The 18,316-nt window shown below is 43.3% G+C and overlaps 1 protein-coding gene across 1 annotated transcript in view; it reads left to right on the top strand.

Moving 5' to 3' along the window:
• Window positions 1-15,353, top strand: part of LOC147629729 (VAN3-binding protein-like) — a 47,353-nt gene extending 32,000 nt beyond the window's left edge. The window contains exon 7 of the mRNA XM_086811271.1: window positions 14,482-15,353. Within this exon, the coding sequence (XP_086667397.1) occupies window positions 14,482-14,684 (203 nt within the window). The 3' untranslated portion in view covers window positions 14,685-15,353. The remainder of the gene's footprint in view (window positions 1-14,481) is intronic.
• Window positions 15,354-18,316: the final 2,963 nt, after the last annotated feature.

Genomic DNA, 18,316 nt, shown 5'->3' with positions numbered 1-18,316 from the left:
TTGGTAACTGCTGTTGGTGTTGTACAAGCCCCAAACACTGATGCTCATGTTGGATAATACTTGGATTAATGCTTGAATGTCCTGCTGAATGCTTATGGATGCTATGATATGCCATGTCACTGGTACACCTGAATCAGGACTGAGGTCGACTGCAGGAGTTGAATCCTTTTAGCGAAAGACTTGTCTACTGCAGGAACTACATGGCAAATGCAACTAAAATTGCTTGGAAATACCTGAGTCACCCCAGGCCTGTTTGTGGAATTCTTTGACACACCATCTCCGTCGTTCTTGAACCTTTGAACCTCCTGAGGCGATGTTGGAGCAAACTTCCGTCTTCTTATGTGGAAGAGAACTCCTTGCTGTTGCCAGTTGAACCCCAAAACTCCATTTACTCCTTTGATGATGGATGTCATTCTTCCTCGGAGAACTCATGGGCAAAACCTGTATGCCTTACATATGCAAGATGCTAGATTGATTGCTGGGATGACTACTATGCTGATGCAAGCCTTGTACAACCCTATATGCTGTGCAAGAATGTAGATGGATGGGTTATTGATGCATGCCTAAGGGGAAAACCCTAAGGATGGCCTGCAAGATCTTGAGAACTGGATTTTACTGAGCAGAAGTGACTAACATACTGACTTATTAAATGACTTTTGGAATGAAAATGATCTAAGGCTGGTACCAATGTGACATGCGGGGGATTGATCGTAGTAATCACAACCTTAGGCTAACAAAACTTCACTTAATGATGTATAAGAGATAAGACAAAGTTGTCAATGCAATGCAATGCATCTATATTATATGCAATGGTTACAAATGAGATCTATAAATAGATCTATGCTGTCCTAGATGTATGTCTATCTTGGGAAGAGAGAGAGATGATGAATGTTCCCAGCTCCAATGCTGAGGTCCACCCTTGGAATGTTGGCTTCCCTCTATGTAGGGGGTAGGAGATGACTTGAATGCTGAATATGCTGCTGATCTGCTTCCCTTGTCTCCTAGGATGGAAAATGCTGAGAAGATTCAGATCCCCTATGCTGAAGTGATGTGATTGCTTATATATGGGTGGATGCTGCTTGTCGGTTACCTTTACTGCAGTCGGCTGCCTTCTGTACCCTCACGACCTGCAATAAATGCTTATAAACTGCTGTCGGCTGCCAATAACATGCTGTCGGCTGGTCATAACAGCCCCAACCTGATGAGATGTATGCACTAAATGCTCCTATATGCTTGGTAACTGCTGTTGGTGCTGTACAAGCCCCAAACACTGATGCTCATGCTGTGAATGCCTGGATAATACTTGGATTAATGCTTGAATGTCTTCTTGAATGCTTATGGATGCTATGATATGCCATGTCACTGGTACACCTGATGGGTGTGCATGTGACACACCCAAATACCATTTGCCATATTCATTGATAACTGTTTGCATATGGGTAGCAAAATGATACCATGCAATGTCTATGTTCTCATACATTTCAGCTTGTAAGGTGTCAATAACATAAATAGTCATATCCTGAAATAGTGCACGTGATAGATAAGAATTGTTCACCAATAGAAGGCGTTTAGTGGGTAAGGAAATCTCATCAAGAGGCATATCAAAGTACAAACCCTACCAAACCGGCGCATGATCAGAAAGGTTCAAAGAGTAATCAATCCACATACGACATGGAAAACTATCAAGATGATTTGCATGCAAGAGGTACCAACGATCCAATCTTGTATGATAATCCAAGTGCGCATTATGGTGAAAAGTAAAACCTCTCTTATCAGGAGAAGTGGCTGTCCATAAAACTTCTCTTATCAGGAGCAGTGGTTGTCCATAGATCTCTCAATCCAAGATAAACCACAACATTTCTCGAGGTCGCTTTCTCAGAGCAAGTATATGTGAATGACCCTGAGTGTTGTCTTGAGAAGAAGGGTGTTGCCCTTTTCATGAAGGGCAGACGGATATTAGTGAAAATAGTATTTTATGGCCTAGATATCATGAAGTAGAGATGTGCCTCTTGGACGCTTTGATAGGTGGAGGTTACAAGTTTGATTTCACATCAGCTTGCGTTTCCTCATGTTCGGAGTAAGTCCTCAGTAGACATGCCGGACACTATTTTAGAATGCCGGACACTATTTTAGAAACTGCCATTTTTGCTCAAACTTGTCTAGACTACGCAAAGATGGCCGGTTGTCACGTGCACTTTGCACTGGGGTACATAGTGACACACTGACATCATCATCAGTGCAACATTTGTACATAAGTAATACCTTTTTTAGGAATATTTGTCATACAGCGTGACCCCAGTGTGAGACCTGAGTCTAGGGACAGTCAAGCACGAGCTAGGTAGGCCAGTCTTCGAGCCATAGAGGTCAAGTCTGGAGTCAGTCCTCTTAACTCACTTGGAGAATTCATCAGATTAGTGCATGTAGCAGTCAGCCTTAGCCTTGGTCTTGCATTAGAAGCACATAACAGCATATAGGTCAGGATGGCATGCCCATGGGTTAGCCAAAGGCCAGCCCATGGCTGGTGTTCTAGTCGACAAGCCAGATTAAGCATTGTTTACAGCCTGAACCTCTACTAGAGGCAGCTGACAACACGAGGAAGTCCTATGATTCCTGTCGGCCAGCATTAGACAAAGTCCAGGCAACAGGCCGGGTAGTAGAGCAGTCGGCCAGCAAGACTGTGCACAGCATTAAATGCTGGCTACACAGCATTTTATATATATATATATATATATATATATATATATATATATATATATATATATATATATATATATATATATATATATATTTGGGCATTTTTGTGTCCACATGAACTGGCCGACAGCCTTTGTATTGGCCAACCAGCACCTAGCATCATATATAAGCAATCGCATATATTCAGCATAAATCATTCAGATTTCATCAAAGTCTCTAAGCAGATTACAAGCAACAAATCAGCAATCAGCATCCTATCCTGTCTAGGCTAACATTGAAGCTCCTCTTCCATTCTTAGCCAGCATATGTGCAGTCCTACAACTATTTTGGACTTGCATAAGTGGCATGAAGATTTGTTTGCAGAGCCCTTGGATTGGTGGATACTCAGCCGACATACGGTCTTCCTCATCCTTGTGTTGGGGTAGTCATATCTCTTGTTCTCAAGCATTGTACATTAGTTCTCCAAAGAATTAATATAAGAAAATGCTCTTGCTTGTAGGGAGGGCCCTTTCAGTGGGTGATTGGGACTCAAAACTGTGTCGTCTACTTCTCTTCTATTCTCTTCTTTGTCTCTACTTTGTGAATTGGATACTGAGATCCGACTCGGCTACCTAAAGAAATGAGAGCATCCGGTGGATGGTAATACTGCAGTTTGAAAAAAACACCAAGGCCTCCACCATGTCGGGAAAGACATTGCTGCATCAAGAAGAAAGCTAGCAGGAAGTTATGGAGGCACAAAGCTTCCAAAGCGACACACCAAAAGAAAGTATGCTTTTGCCAAGCACAGAAGGGCTCTTGAGAACAACGATGGAGCAAATAAATTCATTGAAGATGCAACTTGCTACCAAAAAAGAGAAGCCCAAAGAAGGCCCCTCAGATCTGGCAAAAATGTTCTTCGGTCTGGAGGAACAAAGAAGAAAAGGCGATGAAAGACGCGAAGAAGTAAGAAGAAAATCTCAAGAAGAAAAAAATAAAGCGGAACAAAGACGTGTGGAGGAACAAAGAGATAAGGAAGCCACACACAAGTATGAGGAAGATCAATGCCATCGAGAAGCTGTTGATCAAGAGTTTTAGCAAGGACTCAACTCGGAGGCTCTGCAAATCCAGCATCAACATATGATGGCACAAATTCTGGCATCGCTCCTCTAATTGGCTCCAAATATCTCGTCTTGCACCGCCCCTACCAGCATGTCGTACGAACCTCTCCAAACTTCAGTAAGTATGATGGTAAGTGTGATCATGTGGTTGTTACACAATTCATTCATCAATTTGAAGCACATTTTCCATTAGCTAAAATTATAGATCCACAAGCTTTGGCTGGCCACAAAGTTTTAAGCCCAAATAGGTGTTGTTAGAATATATGCAGGTGAATTGCTTGCACTTCCAATGTATGCAGGTGTTGTTAGAATGTATGGAGGTGATTTGTCTGCACTTCCAATGCCCAATGCATGGCTGGCTACTCTCGGAGGAAGAATGCATCTGGGGGTCACATTGGGGGCATGTAATGCGAAGTGATGTCATTATCTTTTTGGGTGAGGAAAGGTCCAGGGCTCCAAGCAATTTCCCATTAAGGGCTCCAAGCACAGATGGTCTCCGCTAGCGGGGTGCATGCATTGCACTTTGCCCACTAGTTGTGCAAGGTGAAGATGTTGCTAATGAGCTCGCATTGCGGATTTGTGTGTATGAGGGGTCCAAGACCCAGAATTGCATGAGCTAGATGATAGTGGCCATCCTTTGGGTGCCCGTGGTTATATGCACAATGGCTAGGTTAGGAGAGATGTGCACCAATAGGATTTGTGTGTATGAGGGGTCCAAGACCCAGAATTGCATGAGCTAGATGATAGTGGCCATCCTTTGGGTGCCCGTGGTTATATGCACAATGGCTAGGTTAGGAGAGATGTGCACCAATAGTTGGGCATTGCAAGAGTCTCCGAGTCTTCCCATGGATCAAAATGATGCCTCCACATACGGATGGAGCAGATCAATGCAGCTATCCCCCATGAGTGGCTCACTGGAACCTTTCATGATTAGTATCACCCCAAATGGCTGGTTGCTTTTTCTAAGACAGGTGTACCGCTGCAAGTATTAGCCATGACAGACCAGGACCAAGAAGGAGATTGCATAATATTTACTATCTGGGTTGGTTGGAGATTCATGAGATGTGACACTCAGGACTTCATCCTTGGAATTGTCATCCGGCTTGTGAGTTGTGGGTCGCTCAGGGCGGCACTGGTCTATCGACCCTCCCTCTTGAGTCTATCATTCAAGGTTCTTGGTGCCTATGGCTTTATGGTGGATTTCCCATTAATCATCTCCCGTGGGATGCAGGCGGTGAGTGGAGATGGATAGAAGCAACCAATCCCTTGAAGAGTTTGCCTTTCTTCAGTTACATTCTAAGAAATGCCAGAGTATTACTTATTCAAAGGATTTCTGAGTGTGTGAAGAAGAGTGGGAACAACAAGAGTCTTTGTTATACATGAGCAGTCCTCACCGAGGGTAGGCAATTGCTGGTGAGCATGCGTTAGGAACTTCCATTATACCTAAACCTTATTTAAGAATTGACAGATCTTGCAGGCTTGTTGCTATGTGAATCTATTTAGGAGACGGTGACTCTTCTTGCATAGCCAATTCATTCCATCCGAACAGACATGTAGTTGATGGGCGTGTCTTTAGGGAACTCCAGGGCCATGCAGTGCTGATGGCAGCTCTTCTACACATCTGGAGCCCTTGACGTTCTTTGTCTTGAGGGGAGGATATGGGTGCGAGAATCACCTTCCACAATTGTAAGTTTATCCTCATGTCATGGGCATTGGTGTGTGAACACTCTAGGACTGGTCGTGGCATTTTTTCCCTCACTAGGAGATTTTTTTCCCCGTGTACAGAAAGAGATTTTGTCACTTTTGGGAGTGCATGTGTGAAGTGACTTTCGTACTTTAGGTCACTCTCACTTATCTTTTGTACTAGCATTGTGGTCACTCTCACTTATCTTTTGTACTAGCATTGTGGTACAGTCAATCATTATAGAGTATTGTGCCTCCTCTTTGCTCACAACTGCTTCAGTGTGTGTGTGTCACCCTAACCCTAATCCCAACGTTTGGTATTAGAGCCCCCAAGGTTTAGCTTGCCTTGTCTTAAGGCCACAGGCGTTAGGGTTAGGGTTCCTTGGAGTGCAGGCAGCTATGGCGGCTTGAAGGGCTCCATGGTGGAAGTATACAGGTAGAGAGAAAGAAGAAAGGAAGATATATTGACGTCTACAAGAGGCCAAAGTGGCCTATGAGACAAAAGTACCAATACATCTAAAACTCAAGGAAACTAAATGTCCCGAGTAGAAAATGAAAAGCATAAACTGAAAAACAACTAGCTATAACATGTGGCCAAAGAGGAACTAGTGGCCTGATACAACTGCCAGAAAAAGGCATATCTGATAAAAGTGTGGAACTGGAAAATGGTAGGCTATGGGAAGCAGCTGAGATAGACTCATCCCATAATGTCTTGCATAGGTCAATCCAGCAGACAGGCTGAAGCACCGAGGTCATGCCACACGACGTCGTGCCAATATTGCCTGTATTCTCTGATAATGTCTCGGTTGGGTATCTGTCCAGGGTGACTTCTCGAGGTGGTTGTGTGGGCCCAGTCGACTCGTGGTCAATGGTGCGTGGGGTTGCTGTGCTGCTTTGAAGAAGTCGGTAAGGGTGTGCTGGCCTGTGTCTTGGATATGTCCCCCCCCCCTGTTTGGAGCGTAGGATGTGGTCTCGGTGTTTGTGCAGCTCGAGGAGAAAAAGCCCAAGGCAACGCTGGTTTGAGAGAGAGAGAGAGAGAGAGAGAGGGAGAGAGAGACTCAATGCTCTAGAGAGAGATGATTGCACGACTCAATGATAGATTAATTATATTGAAGCACACCAACTACATGCTTTTATAGGTTGCAAACCTTATCTGTTGACTCACATAAATCATATACACATACAAGCATATGACACATGTCATACACTTATCTTATCCAGTTATAAGAGTGTGTTCACACCTCACACATATACATGAATAAGGCTACGCACACATACATACGAACACAACCATTTGGGGGCAGCACACACATGGATACACACACACACGCGACTTTGAAATATCCAACAAACTCCCCTTTCGTGTCACATGCACTCTGCACTCAGTGCATGGTGACAAGATGGCTCATCATGCAACAGTTGTACAGTATTAGAACCCAATAGGATGATATTTGTCGTACGTCGTGACCCCATTGTACATCCTCAGTCCAGGATAAGTCAGGCACGAGCTACGTAAGTCATTCCTCAGCCTTAGCGGGTTAGTCAGTCAGTCAAGTCCCTCAACCCACTTGGAGAGAATTATTTATGCATGTAGAGTCAGTAGAAGCCTTAGGGTTTGCATCAGAAAGCACTCTGCATCTTGCATAATATGCATTCATATGCCTGTGCATCATTTAGAACATCCCAGAAGCCTTAGGAAATTTACTAGGATTTATTTGGTATTTTTTTTCCATATTTTATAGTATTTATTTAGCATTATTTGTCATTTATAAATATAAACTTTATTAAATGACCAACCAACTTGACCAACCTCCAGTTAGTATAAATAGGCTTGCATAGGGCTTAGTTTCTCATTCAGTCTTCAGTGTGCTTAGAGCTTTCCTCCTCAGCCCTAGGAGTTCCCTTGCCTTCAGCACTAGACTAGTCTCTTGGAGTGCTTGAGTTTGCTTCAGCCAGCCCTGGTTTTCCAACGCCTGTAGTTCAGCAGTCCCTACAGCCATAGGCGCCTGCATTCAGCCTCAGTTCAACGCCAGAATTCAGCATACAGTCCAGCCCATCAACGCATCTAGTTCAGCATAGTGCATCTCATCCAGTTCAGTCCAGCAGATTCAGCCAACGCATCTATCTCCTCAGCGTTTCCTTCCCAGGCAACAGGAGAGCATTTGCGTTTTCAGCATCGCATCAGCATTGCATCAGTCCCAAAGCCATCCCTTAAGCGTTTTCTGCATGTGAACCAGCACATTTGCGTTTCTGTCCAGCAGCAGCCGTACACCTCTGCGTTTTTGTCCAGCAGCAGTACAGCCTGCGTTTCAGCCCTACAGCCTGCGTTTTCAGTCTTGCATCAGTTCTACAGCAGTACCCTGCCTTCTGTGCATCATCCATACATGCAACAGTCATCTAGTGAATCTGATACCTGAGTCACCCCTGGCATGTCTGTGGAATCCTTTCACCTACCATCTCCGTCGTTCCTGAAGCTCTGAACCTCCTGAGGCGATGTTGGAGCAAACTTCCGTCTTCTGTGGAAGAGAAACCCCTTGCTGTTGCTAGTTGAAGCCCAAAACTTATGTCCTCCTTTGATGATGGATGCCGTTCTTCCCCAGAGAGTTCATGGGCAACCATGTATGCCTTGTAGATGCAAGACTGACTTCTAAGATGACTACTATGCAAGCCATGTGCAACCCTATATGCTGTGCAAGAATGCAGATGGATGGGTTACTAATGCATTCCTAAGGGAAAATCCCTAAGGGTGGCTTGCAAGATTTTGAGAACTGGGTATAACTGTGCGGAAGCGATTAACATGATGTCTGATTGAATGACTGATGGAATGAAAATGATCTAAGGCTGGTTACCCTATAACGCTCTGATACCAATGTGATATGTGAGGTCTTTGACCGTCGTAAACACAACCTTAGTCTAACTAAACTGCACTTAATGATGCTTAAGAAAGACAGATAGTGTCAATGCAATGCAATGCAGCTATATTAGATGAATGGGTTACAATGAGATCTGAATAGATCTATGATGCTGTCCTAGATGACTATCCTTCTCGGGATGAGAGGAATAGGCTGAATGCTGATGCTGAGGACCATTCCTTGCTCCAATGCTGAGGTCCACCCTTCGATGCCGGCTTCCCTCTATGTAGGAGATAGGAATGATGAACTATATGCTGAATATGCTGCCTATATGCTGAATATGCTGATGAACTGTTGTCCCACTGTCTTTCCCTTGTCTCCTGGGAAGGAAAACGCTGAAGGGATGGCTTTGGGATTGATACAATTCTGATGCGATGCTGAAAACGCAGATGCTCTCCTGTTGCCTGGGAAGGAAACGCTGAGGAGATAGATGCGTTGGCTGAATCTGCTGGACTGAACTGGATGAGATGCGCTATGCTGAATTGGATGGGTTGATGGGCTAAAAACGCTGATGTCAGATGCTTTGATGGACTGAATGCTGATGCGCCTCTATTTATATGAGGGACTGGTGCTGGTCGGCCAGCTTTGCTGCAGTCGGCCAGATGCAAATGCCCACGACTGCCATAAAATGTCATAAATACTATAAAATGCCAGTCGGCTGGTTTATACATGCTGTCGGCTGATGCCATAAATGCCATAAAATGCTCATGATGATTAGGATGCTGATGTTGGTGATGAAACACCCCCATATGATGCTCATACTGGATGAGTATCCTGATTATATGCCTGATGATGCCATGCCACTTGTATACCTGATGGGTGTGCACGTGACATTCCCCTCTGCGAAACTGTTGCTGGGTGGTATACCTGGCAACCTTTCGACTCCTCTGGTGATCCTTCTAGCGTGGGGGCATCCTTGGATGGTTAGATTGCGTTCCGGCACGACCACCGACTTCAGCATCATGTCTACAGAAGAAAGTACTCATCAGTCGGAAGACATCTCCCCCGAAGGAGACCATGTTCTTCCGCCTACAGCAGACACCATAGCTCTTCTTAGAGCTCAGAACCAGCTGCTCATGGAGCGTCTCCAACTCTTGGAGGCAGCAGCAGCACGTCCTTCTCCACCTCTAGCAGCACCTGACTACATCTCCCTCTTCTTTCAGATGGAACAACAAAGGAGAGAGGATGAGGCCCGAAGGAAAAGAGAAAAAGCAGAAAGACGGGACTATGAGGAAGCCCAACGCAAGATCGACGAAGATCGACGTCAGGCTGAACTCACCGCTCAACGTGAGCTTGATCGTGTTTTTTCTGTCATACCATTGGGCATGGCAAGGATTGTCCAAAAAAGCAAGCGGAGCAAGCCTCCAAACAGCCTTCTGCCACAGTTGCCGCAGTATCCCCCGCTCCTCCAGACCTGCCTGCTACCACCAATGCGGTTCAGATCTTACCTTCTATGCATTCCATGCCATCCGTGGTACTTGATGCTAATGTTGAGAAAATGTGGTGCTCATGCTAGATCAAGTGTGTGGAGGAAAAGAGCTCACAAAATACAAGAACAATATCTTGCTTATTAAGTTGTTTATGAATACAACTAGGCCTTGCTCAATACAAAATGCCTCCTAGCTCCACCTTTAAATAGATGAGCTAGTGGACCTTAAGTCCCTTCACACTCACACCCTTCTCTTCCCCTTTTACATAACCTTAGTCTCTTAATACCCCCCCTCAATACCAACTATGAAAGAATGGAATAGGTGGTATTGGACATAGGATGCCTTTATAACATTAGGCGTACAAGGTTTGGAATATAGGTGTGATTACATTGAGATTTAAAACAATTTCTCAGCGGAGTTAGAGGTTGAAACAAAGTTTGCCTCTGACTCTTTGTTAGGACATTTAGAAGTGATATGTCCCGTTTGTTTACATTTGTTACATTTCATTTTGTTGGGATATTTGATCGAACAATTATTTGCCAAATGACCCACCTTTTTGCAATGGGCACATCTTACTTTGACCACTTGATGTGACAAAGCTTGTTCGATAGTCGATGAAGTGGTTGCATTTGAAGATTCAGCTCCTCCCTTTGGCCTCTTTTCTTCATCAAGACAAGATTGAATGACTCCTTCGAGGGTGGGATTAGGTATGTTCTTGAGGGTGGTGACCAAGGTGGGGTACACCTTCTTGACTGCTTTGAGCAAAACAGCCACTGCATCATCTTCTTCCATTATTAGTGTTAAAGAACACTTTGGTTGGTGATTAAGATTACCATTAGTGTGTAGAAAACACAATTAGTGCTTAAAAGTACATTTTTAGTATCTAATGACACTTATTTTGGTGATTAGTTCACCATTAGTATTTAATAACACTCTTAGTGTTTAAAAACACTTTATAATAACTTTCCTTTGTTGGATTAACAGCTTAATTAGTGTTAAACAACACTATTAGTGCTCATAAGCACATTTTGAAAGCTTTGAAAGCTTGAAAGTTGATGTTGATGATGATGAAGCTTGTTGAGAATGAGATTTATGGATACCTCATGTGGTTAGGCACCGCTTCAAACTCAAGAGAAAGATTAGCAACAATCATTCACATCATCACTTGGATGATTAGAGCAAGGAGGGAAGGATTTGAGCAAAAAAAAAAATCAAGTTGAAGCTTTAATGGAAAGCTTGCATGAAGTGAGGAGAGGCGACTGATTTTCTGCTTCTAGCCGGCGTGTCAGACCACCAAATGAGCTCAAAATTGAGCTGTGGAGTGCTCAGAGAGTGGGCTACCAAAGCCCTGAAGTCCCATGGCTAATGGTGGTCTACAGCTGGCGTATGGCTGTACGGCTGTAGAAAACGGCGCCGGCCTGCTACAGAAGGAATGCCGCCGCGAGGAGTGAAGTATTCAGACGATTGGCCGTACGAATACATGCGCCCAGGTCTCCTCTACATCTCCCATGAAGAAATCTCTGAGAGTTATGCCCTCTACAAGCTTCTGGAAGGCCTCCACCAGCAGAGGGTTGAGCTCCACAAGTGAATAGATAAGAAAAAATGGAGAAAAATGACCTAATCTACACCACAAGAGTCCTAATCAACCTAGGCTCTAGATACCATGTTGAGAAAATGTGGTGCTCGTGCTAGATCAAGTGTGTGGAGGAAAAGAGCTCACAAAATACAAAAACAATATCTTGCTTATTAAGTTGTTTATGAATACAACTAGGCCTTGCTCAATACAAAATGCCTCCTAGCTCCACCTTTAAATAGATAAGCTAGTGGACCTTAAGCCCCTTCACACTCACACCCTTCTCTTCCCCTTTTACATAACCTTAGTCTCTTAATAGCTAAGCAGGAGGGTGAGGCAACAACCACACAGAAAAGCTTGATCCGAGCTTATGGCTCTGCCAAGGGCCGACAGTTCATAATCCTTTTTGACATGGGCAGTTCTGAGGACGCCATCTCTTCCCAGTTGGCTACCAACATGAGCTGTACCTTAGTGCCCTATCATTTGGAGGTAGACGGGTTTACACCTGGTCTTCGAACCCACATTTCCCAGAAGGCACAGCAATTTGCCTTTGAAGTTCAGAAGGTCTCATTTCAACGAGATTTCATCGTCTCACCTCTGTTGGGGTGTGACATGATCTTAGGAATTCAGTGGTTCCTATTCCCAATTGGGGGCAGGACACCTTTATTATCTTTAAAGGTTTTCCTGAGCCTGTCATGATTCGGAGGGATAGGAGCATTCTTGGCGTTCCTATGATTTCTCATCTCCAGGCCCGACGAGCTATGTGCAAGGGAGCAGTAGAAGGAGCATTGATTTATGCTCAGACAGCTTCTATCTCATCAATAACCGCCGTCTCATCATCTTCAGTCCCTCAGTTAGCAGATCTCCTTTCTTATTCAGACATTTTTAAGGATGATCTCCTACCCAGTATCCCACAGTTAGCAGAACCTCCTAGCAAGTTTCCCTCGTCTTTACAAACCTCCTAGCAAGTTTCCCTCTTGTCTTTCCAAGACTTTCACAGGCAAGCTAGAACAGCAGTTAGTTCTCAAACATTTGAAACATGTTCCTTATGGATACATTTTCATAGTCACCACAGACCACCAAGCACTTAAGTGGCTTCCGACGATGCCAAGTGCCCAGTGGAGTGCTCAGCACACTAGACAGGGTCAGCTCTTCCAACAAGTTGGAGGAATGATTAAGTACATCCGTGGTCAGCATAACCCAGTAGCAGATGTTCTTAGTAGAAAGACCAACATCCCGACCAGTCAGGAGTCTACCATTCTAGAAAAGACTTAGAAGATCAGTATGTCGATTCCGCAGAGTTTGGTATTCAACCCAGTTTGGCCCTCAATTTTGAGCCTGGCCATCATTTAGTTCACAAACAGGCATGTAAGTTTAGACGAGATATCCACTTCAAGGAAGGGGATTGGGTCTCTCAGTGCATCATGAAACAAAGATTGAAACAAGTGGGCAAACATTGTCCCAAGCTTTCATTCCATAGTTTTGGCCCTTTTCCAATAGTTAAGAAGTAAAGTGATGTCTCCATGAAGTTAAAGTTGCCTACCAGTTAGTTGGACAATGCATGATGTTTTCCATGTTTCTTGGCTAAAACCACATCTTGGTCTAGAAGTGTTTGATGTTTCAGATGAACAGCAGCCAGACGTGGTAGACGAGGCAGAAGTTATTGAGCATGAGCAGATCCTTCTTCATCGATGGAAGCATGGTTTTGGTCGACGGATACGTCAGTTCTATACGAAATTCCGAGATCGAGGCACCCACGAAGCCGTATAGCTAGACGAGGAGTTCTTCCAGGAGTACCCCCAGTTGTTGGCGGACTACTTGGAAGCCATGAACCTGTCGCCAAGCTAAGCAGGAGGGAATGTCACATCTGCACTCAGTGCATGGTGACAAGATGAGAAGTGCAATAGTTGTACAGTATTAGAACCCAGTAGGATGATATTTGTCGTACGCCGTGACCCCATTGTACATCCTCAGTCCAGGATAAGTCAGGCCTCGATCTTCTCAGTACATGTAGCCTTTCATATCTGCCGGGCAATGATGTTGGTAATAATCTCCCAGGTGGTATCAAGTCTTCCCAAGGACGATGTGGCTGTGATTGAGGAATATTCTAAAGTGTGCAGCTTTGGGCCATCCCTCCATGGATCACGATGACAAAGCCATGGTCCTCACCCTCAAAGAAAACCTGTGGTCTTGATTGAGTAAGCCAGGCAATAGAGCCCCAAGTGTGATGTATATAGTACCTAACAGCCTGTGGTCTCTCCTCAGCCTGCCTAAAAGGCGAGCTATTCAACTCCATATCCTCTGGGCAACTCTGCAACCCCAAAGACAATGTTGGTACAATCTTAGAGGCAATCGAGCATCTAGGGCAAGCTGGATCCGCACCGAAGATAGCTCTATATTTGGCTCCTCCCCAAAGCCGATGCCAATATCTCTTCTGAATCAATGGAGTAATCCCAAAGCTTTCCGAGGGTGGCCTGAGGGTAGCCTAAAGCCTGGACTCCACTCAATACTAAGGAGGGGTTAAGCAAGAAAGGATTAAAAGTGAACACTACAAACCCAACTTGCCCCTAGTCCATGAAATTGCGTACTTGAACATGGAAGGTATAAAGTGTAGAAGACCATCATTTGCCGATGCCAATATCTCTTCTGAATCAATGGAGTAATCCCAAAGCTTTCCGAGGGTGGCCTGAGGGTAGCCTAAAGCCTGGACTCCACTCAATACTAAGGAGGGGTTAAGCAAGAAAGGATTAAAAGTGAACACTACAAACCCAACTTGCCCCTAGTCCATGAAATTGCGTACTTGAACATGGAAGGTATAAAGTGTAGAAGACCATCAATGGCGAGGCAAATGTCTCTTCGTTATTTGGGTAAATGGGGGGTTACGTAGATGCTGGCAAATTGTCTTCTCTTGATTTTTAATTCGGCGTAGTTAAAAGATGCAAGAAATGGAACTGTTGTGCTTCCCTTAATAAGGTTTGGTTCTAGATGTTTTGGAACTAGATGTTTACAAGCAGGTTTTGCAACTAGGTTTGGCTTTAGATGTTTACAGGTTTAGTTCTAGTTGTGCTTTCTCAACTTTGTTTTGCAAACAGGTTTGGTTCTAGATGTCTACAGTGACATCCCTTCTTGGCCGGGAAGAGAGATTCATGGTGGTGAAGAGAAAAGGTGCTATTTTGGTATAAAGACAGATCATGGAGTGATGGAGCTAGAGTGTAAAAATGAGAGCAACCACCGGCAATGGACAGAAGGCATATCACACTTGCTTTCTCTGTCACAAAATCAAAAGCAGACTTAGGAAGCTTTTGCTTGATATTGGATTGGCCATGCTTTCAAGCTTGCCATCTTATGAGTGGCAGAAAGAAACCTTTATGGGTTTTGTGCTTTCCAACACACCATTCGCCCAAGGTTCTTCACATCAACGAAAAAAAAAATGATGTGGTAGCTTCTGTACTGTTGCGTGTGCCATGGCTATGTATGATGGTGAGATGGTTATTCCTTCCTTGAAGCTGGCAACTGTATATGGAGTCTTTGGCCATGGAAACATACGAGACCCTGTCAACACATCCAATGCAGATATGCATGTATGTGGAAGAGACCAATCACACAAAGAAAACTTGGCCTCTCTTTAGCTGTTGTATATGTGAATTGACTCACTGCAGAATCAAAGCCACGAAGCTTTGCCTGGTTATTGTTTTTTTTTTTTGGTTTTTTGTTTTTGTTTTTTGTTTGTTTGGCGAGAGTATATTATATGTATTAGTGATAGGCAGCTTGAGATCCATCCTCGCATCTCACAACACACTCACACATGCATAACACAAAAAAATCATTTTATTTGTGTTGCCGTCTGTTGTGTAGCCCCTAGGCATTGAACCCGGGTCCTCATCGTGGAACTTGACAATTCTACAAACTGAGCTACACGCCCGTTTTCATTTTGTCCTATAATATTGAATGCCATCTTCATAAGTAGAGAGATGACTAGAAGGTTCCTCATCTTTGTCATATCATTTCATCTTTGATCTCAAAATTTCCAAGTGCATGATATAAACAAATATGTAATCGACAAATGTAATTTTAATAGTAGTCTTGCAATCAACCGATAAAATTAGCTTTGGCCAAAAAATTCAAGGTTGGCTTGCACAATTTTTAAGAAATGGAAAAGCAAAAAATTGTAAGACATGAAACTACTTGAGTGTCCTTGGTAAAATCCTAAAATACTAAAAATGGCTTTAAAACAATGTAACACCCTTGAGTTGGGGAAATGTGTAAGTAATGGAAGGTACATGCCAATGGTGTGAATGTGTGTATACATAGAGAAATTCTCTATTAACTAGCTTGATGTGATTTGAAAAATAGTCCTAAAAGTTCAATCTTTTGTGTAGAAGATGTCTAAATGTTGAATATGGGAAAATTTATATTCTAAGCCTTTTTGGTACTTGTTCTATCCCATGTTACGAGTATTTGTTTTGAGTACGAGTACCTTATGATTAAAGAGAGATTTTTTCACACAAGAATAGCCAATACAAGCTTGAAAAAATCAAGTAGTCTACAAATTGGTGTGTTATTCTCAAGAAAAGCTTGTTAGGCCATAAGAGTCCCCTTGGGCACCTTTGAGACCTTGACTTAAGTGTTTGTTTTGGTGTTTGACCAATGCCATGAAGGGTTTGGGTAAGATGCAATTACTAGGGATCTTAAATTATTGGGCTACGTGTAGTACTTGTGAGGGCTAGTTGCTCAACATATTGTAGTACTTGTAAGGCTAGTGGTGGTGTGGAGCTTGATGCTTGAATTACTAATAATTTAAACAAAGCTATGGACAAAAGGCGTATCATGCTTGCATTTTTTTTTGGGGAACATAAGATAGTTATATTTTTAAGCTAAGAATAGCCATTTTCAAAACACCTCTTTTTACTATTGCAACATTCATCCCACTTTCACTCACTATTAAGCAGGTTACAAATTTGACCCCACCACTCATCCCAAACAAAAAGATAAATGTTTCCAAGATACATGATAACCCAAGTGCATAAATGTTTCCAAGATACATGATAACCCGAGTGCATAAATGCTACAAGCAAAGAGTCAGTAGTGCAATCATCCCTTCTCGTTTCTTTATTTTATCAAGGAACCTTTCAATTACCCAATTAGTTACAACCTTGTCACCCCAAAGGGAACCCTTTGATGTTTGATAATCTCTCCCTTCTTTATAATCTCACTCCCATCTTCCCATGTCAAAGTTATCCTCCTTAGCTAATTCAAGATTTGTGGATGTTGCATCTAGATCTAGAAGCATCAGTAAACAACTGGACTAATTGCAAGGCATACCTTAGATTATCATTATCAGCCCCTTTAGGAATAGGAGTGAATCATCAGCAAAGCATTGAATCACCAATTGCTCCCCATCCTTCAACCACTAGTCCCTCTTTAACAAGCATCCTCTAGAGCCACAATCAAGGGATGAGAAGCAATGGCAAATAGGAAAGGATCATCCTTGCCTCATAGATCTTTTGATTTCAAATCCCCTCACTAATCTTCCATTCAGCAAACTGTTTAGAATGACCTTTAGCAGTTAGAGTGGATATGCAGGTAGCCATCATGCTTCCACATCCTAGATTTTCCATAATCTTGGGTACAAAGGACCAATGGACCTTGTCAAAAGCTTTCTCTAGATCCAGCTGAAGAATTACACATTTCTAGCTAGTTCTTTGAGCCACTTCCTTACCTAACATGACAGAAACGATGTTGTCATATATGGATCTTCCTTTAATAAATCCATATTGCTTGTTGGAGATCACCTCTTGCAAAACAGGGTTGATCCTCAAAGCAATGACCTTTGCTAATACCTTATAAATCACAGTAAGCAAAGCGATAGATCTCCAATGGTTGAAACTGTGACAAGTAGCTTGTTTAGGGATTAGCTTCACAATTCGTTACTTCAAATCATTATCCAGCCTTCTTGTGGCAAAGGCATTCTTACATGTGGTCCACACCAAGTCCTTGAGAGAGGGCCAAAAGGCAATAAAAAATTCCAATGGCAGTCCATCCCACCTAAGAGACTTCTCCTTTCCAAGCTTCTATAGAGCCAACCAATATTCTTCCATCTTCACATCTCCTTCCGACCTTCTAGCTCTATCAGTCTCCAGAATCTTACTAACCATGCCTAATAAACTGCTCTTTTCCTAAAATCTTTTTTGGGAACAATCCTCCTTCAGGCTCAAAGTGGCCCTAAGGAACTCAACCCATTTTAGGGCAATCTAATTAATATCACCAATCTCTTGACCTCTCTCATCCCTAATGTGTCCTAACACTTCCATGCTCCCTTTCTCCTTAGCAATCTCTTGACCTCTCTCATCCCTAATCTGTCCTAACACTTCCATGCTCCCGTTCTCCTTAGCTAAACCAAATAGGTATCTAGCTGGCTTTCTCCTGTTATTGAAGGATTTCCACATGTCTCCCTTTTCTCTTTCCCTAGCCAACTTATCTTCTCTCCTCGAATGAGCTTGGCACTCAATGTATTGATTAACCTCAGCTTTAGAAAGACCTCCAACCTGTCTCTTCCTTATAAATTCTCCAACAGCTCACCCCAGACTCTCCTTTCCTGTCTCTTCTCCTCAGCCCTTAGTTTACCAACTCTCTAGATAATACCTTACATCTCATTAGCAAAGTTTCTCTAGGATCCATCCCTACCCCTGTTACCTCCCTAACCCCTGCTACCTTAAGTAAAAGATTATTCACCCTCAGCTTCCTTGTGGGAAATTGTTTGAGCTTATCTTCCCCCCATTGAGCCACATGCCACTCCCATTTCAAGGGCATTTGATTAGATAAGGTTGAACAAGACTCCACTTTAGCATAGAAATATAAGGAACCCACCATGAAGCTTGATGATTGAAGAAAACACTATCTATTCTTGATGATGACCGAAAGTATTGA

This window comes from Cibotium barometz, chromosome 17 (assembly GCF_041138505.1).
Source record: "Cibotium barometz isolate CiBa-2024 chromosome 17, ASM4113850v1, whole genome shotgun sequence".
Lineage (NCBI taxonomy): Eukaryota > Viridiplantae > Streptophyta > Polypodiopsida > Cyatheales > Cibotiaceae > Cibotium > Cibotium barometz.
The sequence above is the reverse complement of the archived record's forward strand: the minus strand, read 5'-3'. Positions and strand labels throughout refer to the sequence as shown.